This window comes from Tursiops truncatus, chromosome 2 (genome assembly GCF_011762595.2).
Source record: "Tursiops truncatus isolate mTurTru1 chromosome 2, mTurTru1.mat.Y, whole genome shotgun sequence".
In the NCBI taxonomy this organism is placed as follows: Eukaryota; Metazoa; Chordata; class Mammalia; order Artiodactyla; family Delphinidae; genus Tursiops; species Tursiops truncatus.
Window position 1 is genome coordinate 141,445,941 of NC_047035.1, and position 20,493 is coordinate 141,466,433.

Genomic DNA, 20,493 nt, shown 5'->3' on the forward strand with positions numbered 1-20,493 from the left:
AAAGTTATAAGATGTCAAGCATATTTCAAAGTGGGTATTAATATATAAATTAACTTTACTAAAGCTAGAGACGTGTGGTGCAGATTTTAACCAGCACACAGCTCTTACACTGTAAGGAATCCATAGCAGATTCTACTGTGATCCTGTTAGGCTGTGGCGCTGGACTTATTTAAAAGTACGTGTAAAAGCCAAAGAGGTGAAACTTAAGAAATCCTTAGGATTTTGTAGGGGCCAGGCTGTCTTTGTTTTGTTTATTGAGTTTTTGGAAATTTAAGGCTAGGCTTGTTGCTCTTCCAGCCACAGAGTGTGGTAAAATAAATGTAATACAGTGGGATTTCATCTTGCAGACGCTGATCACAGTACGGCTCAAGTGGAAGTCCATGTATATCTTACATGAACATGAACCCCTGTTTAAAATGGTGTACATGGGCAAGGAAAATGAAAGTATAGACAGCTAAAGCACAGTCGATAATAGCAAATGAAAATAGCTTAGATCTTTGAAGGCAAAGGAGTCCATGATTGGTTTTGCAGGGTGAGGGTGTAAGGGTGAATAAACAGGCAGACTTTCCGCTAAGCTGATTAGCAAATGAAGTAAGGAGGTGATGCATAGACTATGGGGAAGCTTAGGAAAGAGGGGGATTGATTTTGATTTGTGCCTTTGTCTGGTTCTGGAGTTCACGGGATTCACGCTGCCTCCCACCCCCTCCCCGTCCCATCACCTCAACCCAGTGGTCCTGCCTCTGAGGCTTGTGGAAATCAGCTTAATGAATCCTTCTTTTCTGTAGCAGCCCCTCAAACACGTAGGGAAGCAGGGAAGGGAGCCCCAGTGCCCTACTGGAGATGGCTCTTCCTCAAATTATGCATCCCCAGGCCTTCCAGGCTTTTTTATGTAACGTAACTTTTTCATTTTAGTTTTTTGCGTCCACTGTAATTTGGTCACTAATTTCATGAATGTCTTGGTTCATGGGAAAGAGAGCGGCCAGAGTCTTTCTAGTTCATTCCTTTGGGCTGTTTTCTTCAGGGAAATGATTTTGCGCTGATAGCCACAAAAACCTATAGGGGGCAACAAAAACATATAGGGGGCTGGCAAGTCTTGGCCTGGTGCGTGCCCTGCTTCCTGGCTTCCCTTCTTATCTGAGAACAGCTTAATTTACTTAGTTTCTTTCTTTTTTTTTTTTGTGGTACGCGGGCCTCTCACTGTTGTGGCCTCTCCCGTTGCGGAGCACAGGCTCCGGACGCACAGCCTCAGCGGCCATGGCTCACGGGCCCAGCCGCTCCGCGGCATGTGGGATCTTCCCGGACCGGGGGACGAACCCGTGTCCCTTGCATCGGCAGGCGGACTCTCAACCACTGCGCCACCAGGGAAGTTCTACTTAGTTTCTTGATGTGACTTAGCTAGAAAGTGCCCGTAGAGACACTTCGCTAAGGAAGCAGTTCATTTACTAAACCTTGGCTTCAGTTGTAATTGGAAAAGCTTTATCTCTCCGTTTTCAGACCCATGAACTTTATAGCATAAACATCTCCTGAGAAGATCATCTAATTGGAAAAGTAGACTTTTTTTTATTGAGTTAAATCAACTTCATAATCACAAATAAATTTGAACATGTTTTTCCAGCATTTATAGCTCTATACCATGACCTGTGTGATCATTACTTCGTGATGAAATGAAATGAAATAGACCAGAGCCCAGGCAGACAGGGCGCTTCCCTGCAAAGCCGGGTCTTTGTTGCTGGTCTCTTCTCTTTCTGAACACTACACAGGCGCTGGCCTCCATGGAGTAATTTTCCACTTCTGCTGCAGGTAGAACAAGTCAGCCAGTTGGCCGTGTTTATAGAGGCAGCTTTAGACTATCACAAACAGTCCACAGAGATTCTGCAGGAGCTACAGAGCAAGCTACAGATGCGGTAAGAGCCTTCGCATTCATTGTAAGCCTAGGGCTGCAGAGTTAAAATCAATCGAAATCAGTCTCTCTCTCTTTCTCTCCATCTTCCCCTTCCCACTGCCCCATTCTGTTTTGAATTTTCTTCAGCTGGCTTTCATGGTTGGGTGTGGGATAGCACTGAGATAATAAATACATGGCTTTGGCCAATAGGACAGAACTGGGAAAAGGGATCTGGAAGCTTTTCTCCTTTTTCTTTTCACTCAAGCCCTTACTCATGACCTGTGTTTAGGGCAACCAAAGTTGCTCACTTGCCTTCGAATTCAGCCCTTACAGAGCTGTCCTGGCTTCACTGCTGACTGGATGAGGGTTTAGCTGAGGGTGGGATGGCATATACTCCCTCCCCAACATCTAGGGATGTCGAGAGGAGTGAGATGATATTCAGATAGTATGTAAATGTCTCGAAAAAGATGTGTTTTTACTTCACCAGCATAAATACCAGCCCATGTTCATAACATTGACTCTGAGAGCTACTGAAAGAGTCGAAAATACCCTCTGAATGGTCAAAGAAACATTGCTGGGTTCCCTGTGACTTTACTGATAAGTGTATTCTCTACTTTTCTGAAAATTAGTGATATATGTAGTGTGCATGGTAAACCTATTAATTAAAATACTGGGTTAAAAAACTACCCTAATTTTTGACCAGGTTTGATAACAGAAAATTGTTTTACACAGGATGATTATAATGAATAAATTTGGAGAGATTTTTGCTTAAATCAATGCAGTAATTATAGAGGGAAGACAAAAGGTATGTACAGTCTCTGAACTATCCACTTTTGTAGGCAGGTAGTTCATCTACTGCTCACATGAGCATCTTTCCTTAATTCTATCTTTATATGAGGAAAAGGAGAAGGAAGCTAACATTGTCGAGTGCCAGTTCATCCCTGGTACTTGCTAGATGCCTCAGAGACTTTATGAGAGACAAATACTTTACAAATATAGGCATACCTAGGAGAGATTGGGAATTTGGTTCCAGACTACCACAGTAAAGCAAATATTGCAATAACGTGAGTCACACAGAGTTTTTGGTTTCCCAGTGCATATAAAACTTATATTTACACTAAACTGTAGTCTGGTAAGTGTGCAGTAGCATTGTGTCTAAAAAAAAAAAAAAAAAAAAACAATGTATATACCCTAATTTAAAAATACTTTATTGCTAAAAAAAGCTAACCATCACCCGAGCCTTCAGCAAGTCCTAATCTTTTTTGCTGGTGGAGGGTCTTGCCTCAATGTTAATGGCTGCTGACTGGTCAGGGTGGTGGCTGCTGAAGGCTGGGAGGCTGCGACAACTTCTAAAAGAAGACAACAGCGAAGTGTGCTGCGTTGATTGACTCTCCCTTTCACAAATGTTTTCTCTGTAGCAGGCAATGCTATTGGATAGCATTTTACCCACAGTATAACTTTTTTCAAAATTGGAGTCAATCCTCTCAAGCCCGGCTGCTGCTTTATCAACTAAGTTTTATAATATTCTAAATCCTTTGTTGCCATTCCAACAATCTTCACAGCATCTTCACCAGGAGTAGATTCCATCTCAAGAAACCACTTTCTTTGCTCATCCATAAGAAGCAACTCCTCATCTGTTAAAATTTTATCGTGAGATTGCAGTAATTCAGTCACATCTTCAGGCTCCACTTCTAATTCCAGTTCTCTTGCTATTTTCACCACATCTGGAGTTACTTCCTCCACTGATGTCTTGAATCCCTCAAAGTCATACATGAGGGTTGGAATTCTTCTTCCAAACTCCTGATAACATAGATATTCTGACCTCTTCCCATAAACATAAATGTTCTTAATGGCATTTAGACTGATGATTCCTTTCCAGAAGGCTTTCAGCTTACTTTGCCCAGATCCATAAGAGGAACCATTATCTATGGCAGCTAGTGCCTTATAAAATGTATTTCTTCGAGAATAAGATTTGAAAGTCGACACCACTCCTTGATCCATGGGCTGCAGAATGGATGTTGTGTTAGCAGGCATGAAACAACACTGATCTCATTGTACATCTCCATCAGAGCTCTTGGATGACCAGGTGCATTGTCAATGAGCAGTAATATTTTGAAAGGAAATCTTTTTTTCTGAGCAGTAGGTCTCAGCAGTGGCCTTAAAATATTCAGTCAGCCATGCTGTGAACAGATGTGTTATCATCCAGGCTTTGCTATTCCATTTCTGGAGCACAGGCAGAGTAGATTCGGCATAATTCTTAAGGGCCCTAGGATTTTCAGAATGGTAAATGGGCATTGGCTTCAACTGAAAGTCACCAGCTGCATTAGCCTCTAAAAAGAGAGTCAGCCTGTCCTTTGAAGCTTTGAAACGAGACATTGACTTCTCCTCTCTAGCTATGAAAGTCCTAGATGGCATCTTCCAATAGAAGGCTGTTTCATCTACATTGAAAATCGGTTGTTTAGTGTAACCACCTTCATTAATGATCTTAGCTTGATCTTCTGGATAACTTGCTACAGCTCCTACATCAGCACCTTGCACTTTTATGTTATGGAGATGGCTTCTTCCTTAAACCTCCTGAACCAACTGCTGCTAGCTTCAAACTTTTCTTCTGCAGCTTCCTCACCTCTCTCAGACTTTGCTGAATTGAAGAGAGTTAAGGCCTTCTCTCGATTAGGCTTTGGCTTAAGGGAATGTTGTAGCTGGTTTGATCTTCTACCCAGATCACTACAACTTTCTCCATATCAGCAATAAGGCTGTTTCACCTTCTTACCATTTGTGTGTTCATTGGAGTAGCACTTTTAATTTCCTTCAAGAACGTTTCCTTTGCATTCACAACTTGGCTGTTTGGTGAAGAAGCCTAGCTTTTGGCCTCTCTTGGCTTTGGACATCCCTTCCTCACTCAGCGTAATCATTTCTAGCTTTTGATTTAAAGTGAGCAACATGAGACCCTTTCAGTTGAAGACTTAGAGGCCATTATAGGGTTATTAATTGGCCTAATTTCTATTTTGTTGTGTCTTAGGGAATAGGGAGGCCTGAGGGGAGAGAGAGAGATGGGGGAACAGCTGGAGGTGGTAGCTGCAGCAGTCAGAATACACACATTTATCAGTTAAGATTGCCGTCTTACATGGCGCAGTTTATTACTACTCTTGTAATAATAATTACAAGAGTATCATCAAAGATCACCACAACAAATATAATAATAAAGAAAAAGTTTGAAATATTTTGAGAATTACCAAAATGTGACAGAGATACAAAGTGAGCAAATGCTTTTGGAAGAATGGCACCTATAGTACACAGGATTGCCACAAACCTTCAATTTATAAAAAACGCAATATCTGTGAAGTGCAATAAAACGAGGTATATCTGCATATAGTTGAAAAACTACATTTGGGATATCAAAGCTATCACTTTGGACTACTCACGAATCAACGTGTAAAAATCACCCACTTCACGACCATTGCCTAGGACCTAAATTTGTAGGCTTATTACAGCAGAGCAAACGCAGGCTTGGAGGCTTTGCTTTCCTCATCAGCTGTCTGCCTGACCTTCAAATCTGTGTTACAGAATATCGGCTGCATCCAGCGTCCCCAGGCGAGAATACAAGCCACGGCCCATGAAAAGGAGTCCTAGTGCGCTCAATGGGGTATCCGCCACCTCTTCAGCAAAGACAACAGGTGAGATGACCATTCTGTGGGTGCTGTGTGCCCTTCGGTACAGCTCTGCTGGAAGCGTTTACTTACTGCTTATTGTTGTATTCTGTGTGATTATCTTGAGACCTCAGATTTCTCTCTTATTATTTGGCGAATTCCCTTTTCCCCCTAGTAATGCCCCTTTTCGTGCTTCCTTGTTTCGAGTACTTATATCAAGGAAGAATTCCATCACTTTACTTATTGCCTTCTAATGTGTCAAACCTTGGCCATAGAAACATCATGCTACATTAACCTTTATATTTACATTTTTAACACTTTCCAAATATTTTACTAATTTTAAAAAAGTTTGAATTAGCATATGTTGAGCACCTGCTATGTAGTAGGCACTGCCTTCAGTGCTGCATCATTATTTTTTAATTAGACAAATGGCACAAATATATTCCTAAATAAAATGATCAAACTGAGAAAAATAAAATTCAGGTGGTATAAATCATGCTCTAGTTTCCTATGATCACCCACTCCATCCCAAGCCCCTCTCTAAGAGTAGCCATTGTTAAAAATTTGGTATGAACACTGTCATATCTATTTATGTGCATAGATAGATACACGATATACACACCGTTTTAGATTTTTTGCTGTTTTTTAAATACAAGATCATACTAGATGTATTGTTCTGTGGTTAGCTTTTATAAATGTATCACTATTTCTTGGAGTTATTTCCATGTCATGCATATAGATCTATCCCACTATTTTTAAAAAATTTTTATTGGAGTATAGTTGATTTACAATGTTGTGTTGGTTTCAGGTGTATAGCAGAGTGAATCAGTTACACATATATATACATTCACTGTTTTTTAGATTCTTTTCCCATATAGGTCATTACAGAGTATTGAGTAGAGTTCCCTGTGCTATACAGTAGGTCCTTGTTAGTTATCTGTTTTATATATAGTAGTGTGTATATGTCAATCCCAATCTCACATTTTATCCCTCCCCCGCCTTCTTCCCCCTGGTAACCATACGTTTTTTTTCTACATCTGTGACTCTATTTCTATTCTGTAAAAAGCTCATTTGTACCATTTTTTTTAGGTTCCACATATACGCGATATCATATGATATTTGTCTTTGTCTGACTTACTTCACTCAGTATGACAATCTCTAGGTCCATCCATGTTGCTGCAAATGACATTATTTCATTCTTTTTCATGGCTGACTAATATTCCATTGTATATATGTTATCCCACTATTTTTTAATGGCTTCATAGTTCTCCATTATATATACCATTTCCCCATTAATGGACATTAAGGTTGTTTCCAGTTATTTGCTAAAAAGAATGTCCTTTATCTGCCTCCACATGCTGATGGGCAAGTCTTTCTTGGAAATGAAATTACTGAGTTAGAGTGAATGCATTTAAGTGATCGTAGATATTGCCAAATTACCTGCTAAAACGGGTACACTACCATGAATGGAGCAATACATGCTTCCCCATACCTGTGTCATTAGACTTCAATTTTTGCCAAGCATTAGTGGATAAACAATGATTCTTGGTTCTGTGCACAACTGTTAATTTGAGATTCCATGTTAGTTTGCCTATGGTGCCGTCTATTACTGCTGCCTATTTTCCACGGTTTTGAGGGATTAGGGATGCTCCGCTGCGTGAGGTGCACTGGTTTCTAGTTGTCTGTCTGGTTACATTCCTCATGGCACTGTTTCAAGTCCCTGCACGCAATACTCCTTCCTGGAGGCAGACGCCTGGGCTCCCAGGTACTTGGTACAAAGCCAGGATGGGAGGACTTAACCAAGCTGCTCTTTTCCCAGAATGCCAACCAGTCATCCAGCTCCCCAGACCACTTACTCTGAGTTTTGGGCATCCTCCAAATCCACTTTTGTTGCATCTCTCTTTGGGAACCATTTTGAGCTTCATTTCCTCCATCTGCTGCTTTCCATCTTTCAGGTATTCCTTGTATTCCTCATAATTTATGGTCTACCAACAGTGTTCATTCCTGTTCATCCACTGTGTGGAATTAAAGACATACCCATTTTATAATCATTAGTGATTCGATACATGAAAGGAAGTCTGCGATCTTGCACTCAGTCTGCTGGATTAATGCAAACTTCAAGTCATTCAGTGTCATACGTCCCACTGGCTGCATCTCTCTGCTGTTTGTTACCCAAGATGGCTTTAGGTGCTAAATGGATATAGAGCTGGAGAGCCTTGAATCACATCATGAGAAAATTATTCTTTTTCTCAATTCTCTTTTAGTCATTCTGATTTCAAGGAGATAAAGCTACAGCTTTGTGCTGGAATATTTTTATGTCCAGCTTTAACAGAGAAGATAGACCTCAGGCTAAAAGTCTTCTGCAGGCAAAAGTACCTACCTTGAATTTAATAAAACTGTCTAGTTTTCCTCATAATTATGCGCACGGTTACGGTCTCTTTATAGCATGTAGTATTGCTTTTCCATTTACATTTTGATGTAAAGTTATATTTAAAGTTATTTGAATAAAATTGATTTCATTAAAATAGTATCAAGAGGATACTCAGGTACAGTTCTCTGGGAAGTTCTTTTGTATTGTATTAGGGTAACACTAGTTTCTGTTTAAAAGAGAAGAGACGCCCAAAGTACAACGAATGCTCGACAAAATAAGATTTTCTCACTCATGCAACAATCCAGGGAGGATATTCCAAGAGGATGGGTGGTTCTCGTCCGTGGAGTCACTCAGGAGACACAGCTGATGGTAGCTCTGCCATCTTCGTCATCCTGTGGCTTCCAAGTTGTCCTAGTTGTTGCCACTCCAGCCAGAAGGAAGGGGAGAGAGAACAGAAGGCGAGGCTAGACATTTCCTCTTAAGCCAGTGAGGCAGGAGTGACACATTCACATTCCAGGGATGAGAACTCAGATCCAATGACCACAGGTCGTGGCAAAGCAAGTTGGGAAGTGCAGTCTCTAGCTGGGCAGCCATACCTAGTTACATCGGGAAATCCAAAGCAGCCAGTAGTCTATAATAACGATGGCATTCTGCTGGACAGGAATGGCAAGGACTAGGTCAGTGAAAGAAGATTAGACCCTGGTTCTGCTCCCTTGGAAGGTGGCAGGAGGAATCACTCCTGTCCTTTAGCCTGTAGGTCCCTAGATTTGCCTTCTCAGAAGTCCTTCATGGCTTCCATATCTTCACTTCACATCCGGAGTGGCCTTTGGAAACCTGCCTCCTGTGAGAATTGTGCTTACTGCTGCTTAGGGGCCTTGAGGGTTCTTCAAGTTTCAATAGACGCAGATGTTTTCAGGTTAGACCCGCACTTCCTTTCACGATTCAATGCCTCCAAAAACGGAATAGCTTCTGATCTGTATCTCCCAGGCAGTTCCATGTGCCGGTAATCACATCCAAGTTTCTTTCTTAGATGTAGCTGTTAAGACTGCCTTACTTCTTTCCTTTCTTGTCTAACCTTTCTTAACTTACTGAGGCTACCTCGAGGCCATCTGAAACAGCAGACTTGAGTGAGAAGGCAATACTTTTAGATGAATCTTTGCTGTGGAACTAGGTGCCTTCACTGGGTTGAGAGAAGTCTCTGAGAATGATTTGGAGCACAACCTGCTGATCCTCTGTTCCTTGGGGTACAGAAGCTTTTCTAATATGCTGGGACCCAACGTCTGATTTTTCTCTCTTCTCTTTTATCTTTGCTTGCAAACTGGGCAGTTCTTCTCTTTCGTATAATAATTTGCTAGATGTACCAAGGATGGGAGGTAACATCCACTAACATTCTGTTTTCTCCATGTCCTTCCTTTAGAGCCCCTGGTATGTGGTATGCTTTGAAAGTTATCATAGGCAAAAGTTTTACCGTATGTTTTTCCACACCCTAACAAGGGTCACCAGCTTTCACACCGATTATATCTGTTTCTTCTTCATCACTACCTGGCCACTGAGTCAGAGCCACTAATTTTAGCTTTTATCATGACAATACCCCACTTCTGGTACCAGTTTTTGCGTGGTAGTTAGGGTAATAGTAGTTACTGTCATACAGAAACTCAAAGAGAGCAATGGTTCAAACAAGATAGAAATTAAGAATGGAAGTCCAGGGCTAGAGATTTCCTCTTAGGGAAATGAGCCAAAGGTGGTTCACATCACTTCCACTCCCATCCCACTGGGGAGAGCTTAGTCACAGGACAACAACTAGCTGCAAAGGCTGGGGGGGAGGTTAGCTGGAGAGCCACATCCTAACATTATATTACTGTGAAGAAGGAAAGAGAGGGTTTTGATGGCCAGCTTGCAGTTTCTAGCACGAACATCTACTACAAATATGTTGTGGAAGAAAATGTCTGACCCCACATAATTCATTTCTGTTAGAATGTGGTACCATGTGCAGGCGGTATGGGAACGTACATTAGGATATCTAAGGGTTAGCAAGCTCTTTTTGTACTGGGACAGGTCGTAAATATTGGTTTGGCCAAAAAGTTCGTTCGGGTTTTCTTACGAAAAACACGAACGAACTTTTTGGCCAATCCAATAGTTTACACTTCGTGGGCTATGTGGTCTCTGTTGCAACTCCCCAACTCTGTTCTGGTGTGAAAGCAGCCATAGACAATATGAAAATGGATGGGCGTGGCTGTGTTCCATTAAAACATTACTTGGCCTGAAGGCCATAGTCCGCCAGCTCCTGGGGTGACTCATTGGGAAATCAACTTAGCAGTATATATCAAAATTAAGAAAAATGTTTATGTACTCTCAGTGGCTTCATTCCTGGAAATGTATCCTAAAGAAATAATTTAAGCAAAAGCATATTCCTCTATCTATTACAGTACTATATAGAGGGAGAAAAAGTTGTTAGTGGGAACAGCCTAATGACCAATATTTATTTATATATATTTGTCAGTAGTAGGATAATGGTTAAGTAGGCAGTGGTATATCAAATGGGGTAGTATGCAGCTATTCAAAGTTACTAACACGGAAATTAGGTAGTAGCATAAAAATGTTTATGGTTTGATATTAAGTTGAAAAGAAAGACACAGAGTTATAAGTGTTCTATGATTACAACTTTGTAAATCAATATCTGCATGTAGACCAGGCTAAATGGTAGGATTATGGGCAATATTTTCCTGTTTTCAAGATATTCTCTAAATTGCATTTCAGTAAGAATATTTGAATAAACAGAAATGTATTTCATAATGAGAAAATTGATGGCTTTTGAAGAATAGGTGTACTTCCTTCTTTAAAGAAAATTGTGTGCCCCATTATATTCTCTATTCTCCCTGCCCCCAGGAAGCTCAATGCCAGATGTGAAGTTCAAGCACAGCAGTCATTAAACTAGAGAACGGACTTGAGGATATCGGGAGGGAGAAGGGTGAGCTGTGACAAAGCGAGAGAGAGGCATGGACATACGCACACTACCAAACGTAAAACAGATAGCTAGTGGGAAGCAGCCGCATAGCGCAGGGAGATCAGCTCGCTGCTTTGTGACCGCCTGGAGGGGTGGGATAGGGAGGGTGGGAGGGAGGGAGACGCAAGAGGGAAGGATATGGGAACATATGTATATGTATAACTGATTCACTTTGTTATAAAGCAGAAACTAACACACCATTGTAAAGCAATTATACTCCAATAAAGATGTAAAAAAAAAAAAAAGCAAAAACTATAAGAATAAAAAAAATAAAAAATAAAATGACCGCAGCTAGTGCATGTGCCCTCCTTCCCTTTGTCGAGGGCGACCATGCACCCTAGTTTGCTTGGGACAGTCCCAGTGTATGTCTGTTGTTCTAGTATCATTTTTAATAGTCCCCTCCCACCTTTACTCACAGGTTCTCGCGTTTGGATGAAAATATGTTGTTTCCCTACTTTTGATGGCTTTACTTTTCTATTTCTGGTTTGTAAAACCTCTATTCTGAATACATATGTCATTGTAATCCATTTCAAAATTTCTGTTTAGAAAGAAGCTGACTATAAACAAACTAACTAAAAACTTTGAAAATGAGTCCCAACTCCAGCCCACCTCCCTCCCTGTATTATATCTGAATGAAGCAGAATCAGCAGACCCTAGGACCCCAGGACTCAATTCCCTACCCCACCTTCTCTGCCCTTACAGCCTGCATCCAAACAGGGGGGTAGTTCTTGGAGATGAGGCCTCCAGTCAAGCTTCCAAGATACCATGCTCTCATTTGCTATGAGAGAGAACTCAGTTTTCCTTTGATGAAGGTGTTTTCATCTACCTATACTAAATTTGACCTCACAGACTGGCATAAAATAAAAATGAAAAAGTATTTTAATTAAAGTAACATTTACGGGCATAAGGACATAGCATTTGAGTACCAAAAATAAGCCAGGTATTATTATTTGATGCTTTATAGACATAACTCATTTCATATTCGTAACAATATTGCGAGGAAGTGATAAAAAATAAAGCAGTAATACATAATAATTTAACAGTATAGCAGTTACACGTATTGGGTCCTTACTAGGGGTCAGGTCATGTATTAAATACTTCAGACACATTTCTAGTACCATTATTATGCCCGTTTTACAGATGAGTAGGTGGAGGCTCAGAGAGGTTAAGTGAGATTTCCCTGAGGTCACAGAGCCTGTAAGTAGCAGAGTTGGGCACTTCACCTTAAAGATTTTTTATTTTATATCTTTAAGAAAGAATACTGGGAAATGTTAGCGCATGTTCAAGAGCCTCGGGAATGATTTCTTTCCAAGATTCTTGATCAGAGGGAATTGGGTCAGCAAGTGGTTGCAAAGGGAGTCTGTTGTATGCATCTGACTTGGAAGAAGAAAGCACTGATAGGACAGTGAGTTCCTTGGCTTCCTCATCCAGACTGTGCGTGTCCGTGTTTACGTCCCCTTCTTCTTGGCCAGTAGCTCAGTCCCTAGGCAGATTAAGTTGTTAGAAGGGTGATGGTCAGTCAGAGATCACAGATGTGCCAAAGATGGCCTTTAAGAAGGCTCAGTGTCCACAACTGGATTCTCCATTGCGGCCAACTCCATGACATGCCTCTGCCTTTTCTAGGCTGCCTCTAGAAAGTTCCCTTGGTGGTAGCTTTCGTCCCCATTTCAGCATCGGGCTTCGTTGATTTGTGGGGAGAATTTGCAAATGTGCAGAGATCTTGTACTCTTTGTTTCTAAGGCACAGTTTCAGAAGAAAATGGCATTTTTATAGACTGCATTAATGGGAAATTACCTTCCGTTAGGATTCTGAATGATTTGCACATAATGTTTATAAAGCGAAGGAAAAATGTCAAGCATTTCACTAACAATTTAAAGCAAAGCTCACAGGACTCTGCCAGAAGTGAATTCCAAGAACATTTTCTTCATCATTTCTTCTTTCTAAAGAAAAAAAAGGGAGATGAAAGGACATAGATCAATTAGGCAGAATCCGTTGTGGGACTGAGATGGAATCTTTGATAATATCATTTCTAGGTACTTAGGAGAATGAATGAAGTGAGCCAGAAATGGAGAAGGGGTGGTGGGGGGGGGGGCGTTGGAAATCACATCTTGAAATGATGGATTGCAGACAAAAATCCAAGTTTAGGCCCTGGCTAGGAGAAACCACCGCCTGTCCAAGCCCCTGAGTGTGGGGTCATGACGCCTCAGCAGCGTGTGCTGCCTCTGTGTCCCCAAAGAGAAAGGGAGGCCAAGAAAAGTCTTCGTGCTAAAATGCATGCCTGGGTCGTTCCCAGAAAACCCTTGGTTTTGAGGAAAATAGTGTAGGAGCTTGTGACCTATGCGCAAGTATCTTCCCTACCCTGGGTAAGTTATCACTTGCTGAATTCTAAAGGTAAAGACTAGAAGACAGAGTATCTTCTACATTTTTTTAATCAACTCTTTTCTTTGTGAAGGCTTTCATTTTCACTGCTGTTCTTAAAGAGGACACCACTTTATATAATCACAGCTGAGGGTTAATATGGACCAAACTGAGACGGACGTTAAGAATGTGGAAGGCTGAGATGAGTGAACAAATGTGGTTTCCAAATGTGTGCTACAGGCATTTCAGAGCGAGGCAAAATAAATCTCTCCAATGGCTCATATTAAGACATTCTAACTCCCCGTAGGTACAAAGAGACTTTTATAAATTCCTTCACACTTCTGAGGGGGCTTGGATATAATGTTTAGAGCCTAAGTCGTTCCCCTCATCGGAGTGAAATCTCTAGGATTACATTAGAAAATAAACATTTATTCAAAAGTAAAGTGTGAAGTGTGAAACTTAAAGAAGACGAGCACTCTGTAAATAGAAATAGATGTATTTTTAACCTAAATTTCCAAAGAGGAAATTAAAATTTCACACAGCAGTGACAATGATGATTGCTCAGTCAGCAGCTATTTTTCATTTTTTGTCTTCTGTCCTTTCCACTTTTTTCTTGTTTTTTTTTTCCCCCCCCTGCCACCAGCCCTCCCCCAATATCCATTTCTGTATATGATCGGTAGTGGTTCAGAGTCAGAGTTATAGACAAAGAGAAATAAGCAAAAAACAGGAGCCCCACGTTGGAATTCAGACTCTGGCACTCATTCGCTGTGTGACTTTGGGAAGAGTTTCTTCACATCTCTAGACTGATTTCTACTTGTCCCTAAATGAAGTGATTGGACTTAATACATTCCAAGTTTCTTTGCCAGCTCTAAATTCTGTGGCTGCAATAGTTATCTTTTCTGAGTGCTCAGCATTCGTAAAAATTTGAAAAGTGCAGATTGAACATTTTTATATTTTCTGTATTTTAAAAAATATTATTAAAAATTAAAATGTGAACTCTGAAGAGTATTGTTGATCAGTAGCCATCGATGTGCGAAAGGGGAAGAGTCCTTGTTTTATTTTTCATCTCAAGGAAGCTTTAGAGAGAAAGGTTTTCTCGCTGCAGGGAATGGTTTCCTGTAACTCTTCTAAATAGTCTGCAAAAAGAGTTTTTGAAAAGCCTGTAGGACGTAATTTCTAACTTAGTTGTAGGAATTTTAATACTTCTTGGCTGAAATGGTTATATTGTCTCAAATGCGTATTTAAAAATCTTAGTATATGTTCTACAATGGTATGCTTGGTCTTTAAGCTGAAATTTAAAATACCGTTATCTAAATAGTAAAAAAATAGCCAGTAGAAGTCAGTTTCCAGGGATTACAAACAGGGCAGCCATGCACCACAATTCCAGAGGACTTTTCCTTTGAATCCTGGACTTGTTTGTGATACCTCCTGGGCTCGTCGAGTGGGTGTGGCCTCAGGTGCAAACCCTGATGCCAGATCATGGGAATGAGAGACGTAGGAAAGTGTAAGAAAACAGTGCCAGGCCAGTGAAAGATGTATGACGACAGACCGCCAAGTCAGGAGCACCACAGGCAGAGGAGTCTGCAGCCACCTAGAGGACACTTGCCCTGTCCAAACAGCAGCTGCTTGTTGCCTGAGAACGTGGACCTAGGATAGCCAGCCTTTATGATTTTCCAAGAGAAGCCAGAAATCATATATTTATGTGCAATCTCCTTATTTTTAAAACCTTGTCAACTAATCCACACTGTACAAAGCAAGGAGCAGGCCAAGCAAAACACCATCTGCAAGCTGATCCGCATGCCAGTGGCCAGGAAGCCACCTCTGATTAAGGCTGTCATTTGTCTTCCCTTTTTCCTTAGTTCAGAGTGGCAGAGCCAACCCACAAGCACTGGACCTGGCTGTAGTCGAGGAGTCACCTCCCAGGAAACTTTGTTAAGTAAATGGGCCGTGGCTTCTGAGAAATCTGCAAAAGTCATCTCCGTACACAAGGGAAAGCTTTGTAAGGGGGGTGGGCACAAACTTTACTAGTTCAACCCATCTCATATAACCTGTGTAAGTGGTGGAGGATTGGTATCAAGGTAAAAACAAATTACACATGCTTATTTTTATAGATTGTAATGATTAAGCTTGAGTTCCATTGACAAGTCATTTTAATAAATCACGTCTCCTATGGATAAATACAGAGTTCTTATTTCTAGAAAGGTAGTTCATAGACTTTTACTAGACTTTACTTACTAGTTTATTACTTAACTATCTTAGCTTGAGCTGCTATAATGAATACTAGACTGAGGGGCTTAAAACAACAAACATTTATTTCTCACAGTTCTGAAGTTTGGGAAGTTCAAGATCAAGGTGCCAGCAGATTCGGTGTCCGGTGAGGGCCCTCTTCCTGGTTTGCAGATGGCTGTCTTCTCGTTGTGTCTGTACACAGGGTGGCACTAACCCCATTCATGAGGGCTCCACCCTCATGACCCTGTCACCTCCCAAAGTCCCCACCTCCAAATACCACCACTTTGGGGATTAGGACTTCAACATCTGAATATTGGGGGGACACAAGCATTCAGTCCATAGCATTAACCATAGATTAATACTTAAAATTTTCAGGTAAGGAAATCAGGGCCCAGAGGTGACCTAACCCAGAGCTAGAACCCAGGGATCTGAAGTTTTTGTCCCATATGTTCTTACCAAATGGACAAAAATAGTACTTACAGATGTTGAACAAAATGGGTTTTGTGGTATTTATCAGAGTTATATACCAGTGCTTTGTCTGGGTCAGCTCAAGGAAAAGTGTTAGCTTCAAAAAAATTTTTGCTGCAAGAGCTTGAGATTTTAGATAGGAAAAAAAAAAATGACACCTTTTGAAGGGAACTTGAACCAGATATGCTCTTTCTAATTCAAGAGAGATGGTGTCTAATATGTTGGGCATGGTGCCTGGCCCATAGTGCACACTCGGTGTTTGAGAATGAGTGTGAACCAGAAATAGACTCGAAAGTTCCAAGTTAGTGTTTTTGGCCCAACACGTTAAGAGATGAACTCTCTAGTTAGATGGTACAGGTATAGTAAGTCTCAGGGTGATTGCCAATTTTACCTGTTCTCAGGTACCTTCCTCTCTGTTCCTTAGCTGCCCCTGGGTAGCAGAAGTCATGGAAATACCTCTGCATTCCAAATTTGAGACCAGGAAGTGAGCAGAAAACAAGCTCACCCAGCCAAGATAGGTGTCACCTGTCTTGGTGACAGTGGGCTTTGGAGTCAGAGGAAGGGCCAAATTCCGGTTCTCACCTCTGGGTCAAAATTCTGTCATCAAAAGAACAGGAAGTATCACCCCAACTGCATAGGGTTATTCTAAGGATTAAATTAGATCACATAAATAAGAGGTGCTGGGCACGCGCGGTACTTGCTGCAGAGCAAGAGCCCACGACACAGCAGCTGTTAATGTTACATAATTGGTTATCTGATTTCCCAGCCTACAGCAGACTGGAAGCAGCAGATTAGAAAGGCCTTGGGGACTGCTTTCGGAAGGCCCACTGTCGGCAGGAAAAAGTGACAGGTCGCAGCCTGACTACAAGGGAGGCAAGAGAAAAACTATAAAAAGCAGGAACAAAAACTCAAAAGGCACAGCCGTCTGGGGCATTTACTAAAAGACAAAGAGCCCTCCTCAGGTCAGTAGCTTCCGTAGACTCCATGCCTCGTACCCTGATAGGCACTCATGCGGACAGCAGTTGTGTGAATTTTCCTTCTCTCTCCAGCCCCTTCCCCACCCCAACCCAAAAAATAGGGGTGGGGGTTGTAGCTTGCCTTTCAGTTGGGATGCTCTGACCAAATGCTTCCAGGTAACGAAATCCACAAAGTCAGGGCCAGCAGAGAAGAGAGTACAGTGGGCTCCTTTGGTGATCTGGAAATTAGCCAAGTTCAAGTACCGCAAAAGAGCTGTGATTTTTAGTGCTACGGAGAGAAGAATGTCCCCTGCCCCACTGACCACTCCTACCTCCACCTTTATCTCCTTCAAAGTCAGGATGAGAAACACAGCCTTGGAGAACAGGCTCCCAGGTCCTGGCACATGGCAGAGAGAGAGAGAGGGAGGGAGGGAGCACAGGAGACGGCTGGGCTGCAGAAACGCCAGCCTTATCTGATGCCACCTCCACTCTGGTGTCTCGTCCACCACCTGGAGTAGACACCTGTTTTTGTTTGGTTATTATTATTAGTTTTTGATGGAAGCCTGAGTTGCTCACTTTGAAGCAGCACAGAGAATAAATAGGTTCAAGTGATGGGCAGGGCGAAGGACAAGTTATCTCAGGACATCCCTCAAGTGATGGGCAGGGCGAGCTGGGTTGTGGGCAGGCCTTCCAGGATCAGAGAAGGATTTAGGTGGAGGATGCTCCTAAAGAGCATTCCTCACACATCCCCCCAAAACGTTGTCTTTATTTATAGACTATATGGATCTAATCCTGAACTATATTGTTATATCCATCAAAAAGACACACACACACACAAAATTAAACAAGATGAAGAACTGAGTCACACTCCACACAGACATAACGTTGAGTGAAACAAACGAGACACCAGAGCGCATACTGTATGATTCCATTAACGTTAAACTCAAAAAACAGACATAACTAATGTATAGCCTTAGGAGTCAGGCTAGTGATTACCTTTGGGAGAGTACTGATTGGAGGAAAGAACATGACTGAGCTCTAAGATGCTACTAAAGTTTTATTTCTTGATCTTGATGCTAGCTGCACCGATGTTTCAGTTTGTGAAAATTCATTAAACTCTACACTTATGTGCACTTATCTGTATATATTATACCTCATTAAAAAAGATTTTAAACAATAGTTTTCTCAAAAAAAATAATAAATAAAGAGCATCCCAAGGCACGGGAACTCCCGGAGCCTGCCCAGCTGAGGACCCACAGGCTCTTTCTAACCTAGGTGATGGACCATCCCCTTGGCTGGGGTTGGCTCAGAAACTGAGTGGGCGTAAACTCACCAGCCAACAATTTTCAGAGTGGCTGCATGAAGTGGCGATCAAGAACACAGACTCTGGACCTAGATGGAGGTCAGATATCAGCCCTGCTGCTTAATTGCTTTGAACCTAGGTTTCCCCATCCATCAAATTGGGGGAAATAATGGCACCTCATCAAAGGGTTTCTCTGAGAATTAAATCTGCTAACAGCCACTTCGAATATTGTCCTGGCACTTGGTGTTCACTGAAAAACGGAGGGTTAGTATTTCATCCCCATAGCTGACTGGGACTGCAGAATTAATTCACTGTGGGGCTATCCTACCAGAATAAAGTGTGCCCAGCAATTCTGTACACGTGAGTAGCCCTTGGCAGCAGGGACTTTGGGAAACAAAAGGCGGGGGTGGGGAAGGGCATCCAAAGAATTTTCCTGCTGTTAAAACAAGAGGGGGCCCAATATTATTAAAAACCGGTCCACGTTATTGCCAAGAGGGAAGTGAAATTTCTTTTAGGGTTTCCTGACCTATTGTGTGTTGCCGATGTAGTACTGACTGACCGGCCACCTTACAATTCTTGTGGTAGGGTCTCTCTCTTTTTTTTCTTCCCCAAATGGGGTGGAACAGAGCTTGAATAATAAATATTTAACAGGGACACTCCCTCTTCGCTGTTAAAATAATCTCTGTTTTAGTGCCTTAACAAGGAAGACTGGGTTGGGGTTTCGGCTGCCAGGAGCTCACGTGCACAAATTCTCAGCAGTTTCAGGTGCCAACTACCAAGCACGAGAAAGCATAGAGATGGAGGTGGTGGAGCAAGACCCCAGGGCAAAGGGGAGTGGGTGTTCAACAAAGATGGGGTGCTGGGTAGGACCCCTCCTTTATTACGGGAAGATCTGGGCACTCAGGCACCTCGCCCACGTTTGTGCCTAGTCCAGTTTGAAAAGGTCTCACTGAGGACATGTCACCTTTTCTGCCTGCACTTTTGGGTTCCATCCGTGGTGACACTGACTTGTCTTTTGTGGAGAGGGAAAATTCACACACCATCACGCAAATGGGCACAAACTTGATTTCTTTTTAACTGCACTTGCTTACGAGCCTCCGTTTAGACTGATGGCGGAAACAACTTAATCTTTTTTCCATTTCTACTGTTGGCCAAAAAAAAAAAAAAAAAAAATTTAATCTTTTTTCCATTTCTTCTAATGGTGGAAAAAACCGTAATCTTGCCATTTCAAGGTAACGCAGTCTCTTCCAATACAAAGTGCAGACTATCCATTTATTGCTTTGTCAATTCAGGATTTAAACCTAGTCATTCGGCTGAAATTTCCTGCAAGGACTGTTGGTTTTCCTCCAAGGTTCTCTCCTACCTCCTTCTGTACCCCGAGATGTTGCCTGGGTGCAGGGGGAGTTTAGGGAACATCACAGTGGCAGGTGGGGAAGCGTTTCCGGGGTCTTAACTGCTTCCACAGCTGAGATAACTTGTCACTCCAGGTCCAGGCCTGGGTCCGGGGCCTGACTCTCTGCCTCTGGGTTGCTGGATCTCTGCATTCGGAGCCTGGGTACCCACCCCCAGGCCATCTCTGGTCCAGCTGCTCCTGCAGCACTTCCTCACTTCCTGCCGGGACTTGACACGTGTTCACAGTTCGTGGGGAGCCAAGGGTGGCCCCCTCAGACGCCGTCTCTGTTTAATGATACCACCCACCATTTCCACTGTGCTCAGTGCCCCCAAGTCTAGAGCACTTTGGGGGCCTGCCTTCCCCCACAGTTCCAGTGGGAAGTGGGGCTAAGACCCCCCACCCAGGGTGGAATCCAGGGAGCAGTTCAGCCTTCTTCCCTGCCCTCTTCTCTCACCAGGCCTCCTCCCTGACTCCAGAAAGAGCTCCTATCTCTTCTCTGGGTGGCAGGGAACAGCCCTTCCCTCCCCACAGCTTGTAATACAAACCTCTATGCTCTGGAGTTCTTCAAGCTCTGCTTCCTTGGAAGTAGAAGTCTCTCCGCCCCAGAAGTCCCCCACCCCCACCACTTCTCAAATCTCATAAAAGCCTACCTGGCTCTGGCATGAAAGCCTGAAAGCCTTGGCGTTCAGACCATTTCACAACTGAAATGGCATTATTTTGGAATTTACCAGCTAAACATTGATTGCTCGTGTGCAGGTTCCACCTTCTCCCTAAAGTAAGGGCAGCCATGGCTACTTGGGTTGAGGGCCCCAGACGGCAAAAACGACCCAGCCTGACAAATGCATTGGACGATATCGGAGGATATTGTCCTGCTGAGGGTGT

General features: G+C 42.4%; 1 protein-coding gene across 10 annotated transcripts in view; it reads left to right on the forward strand.

The window, feature by feature from the left end:
* The window catches only part of SH3GL3 (SH3 domain containing GRB2 like 3, endophilin A3), a 285,461-nt gene that overhangs the window by 257,169 nt on the left and 7,799 nt on the right, over window positions 1-20,493 (forward strand). For all 10 annotated transcript variants that reach the window (XM_033852214.2, XM_033852213.2, XM_033852212.2 and 7 more), the window contains 2 exons: window positions 1,801-1,904; window positions 5,447-5,556. In XM_033852214.2, the coding sequence (XP_033708105.1) occupies window positions 1,801-1,904; window positions 5,447-5,556 (214 nt within the window). The remainder of the gene's footprint in view (window positions 1-1,800; window positions 1,905-5,446; window positions 5,557-20,493) is intronic.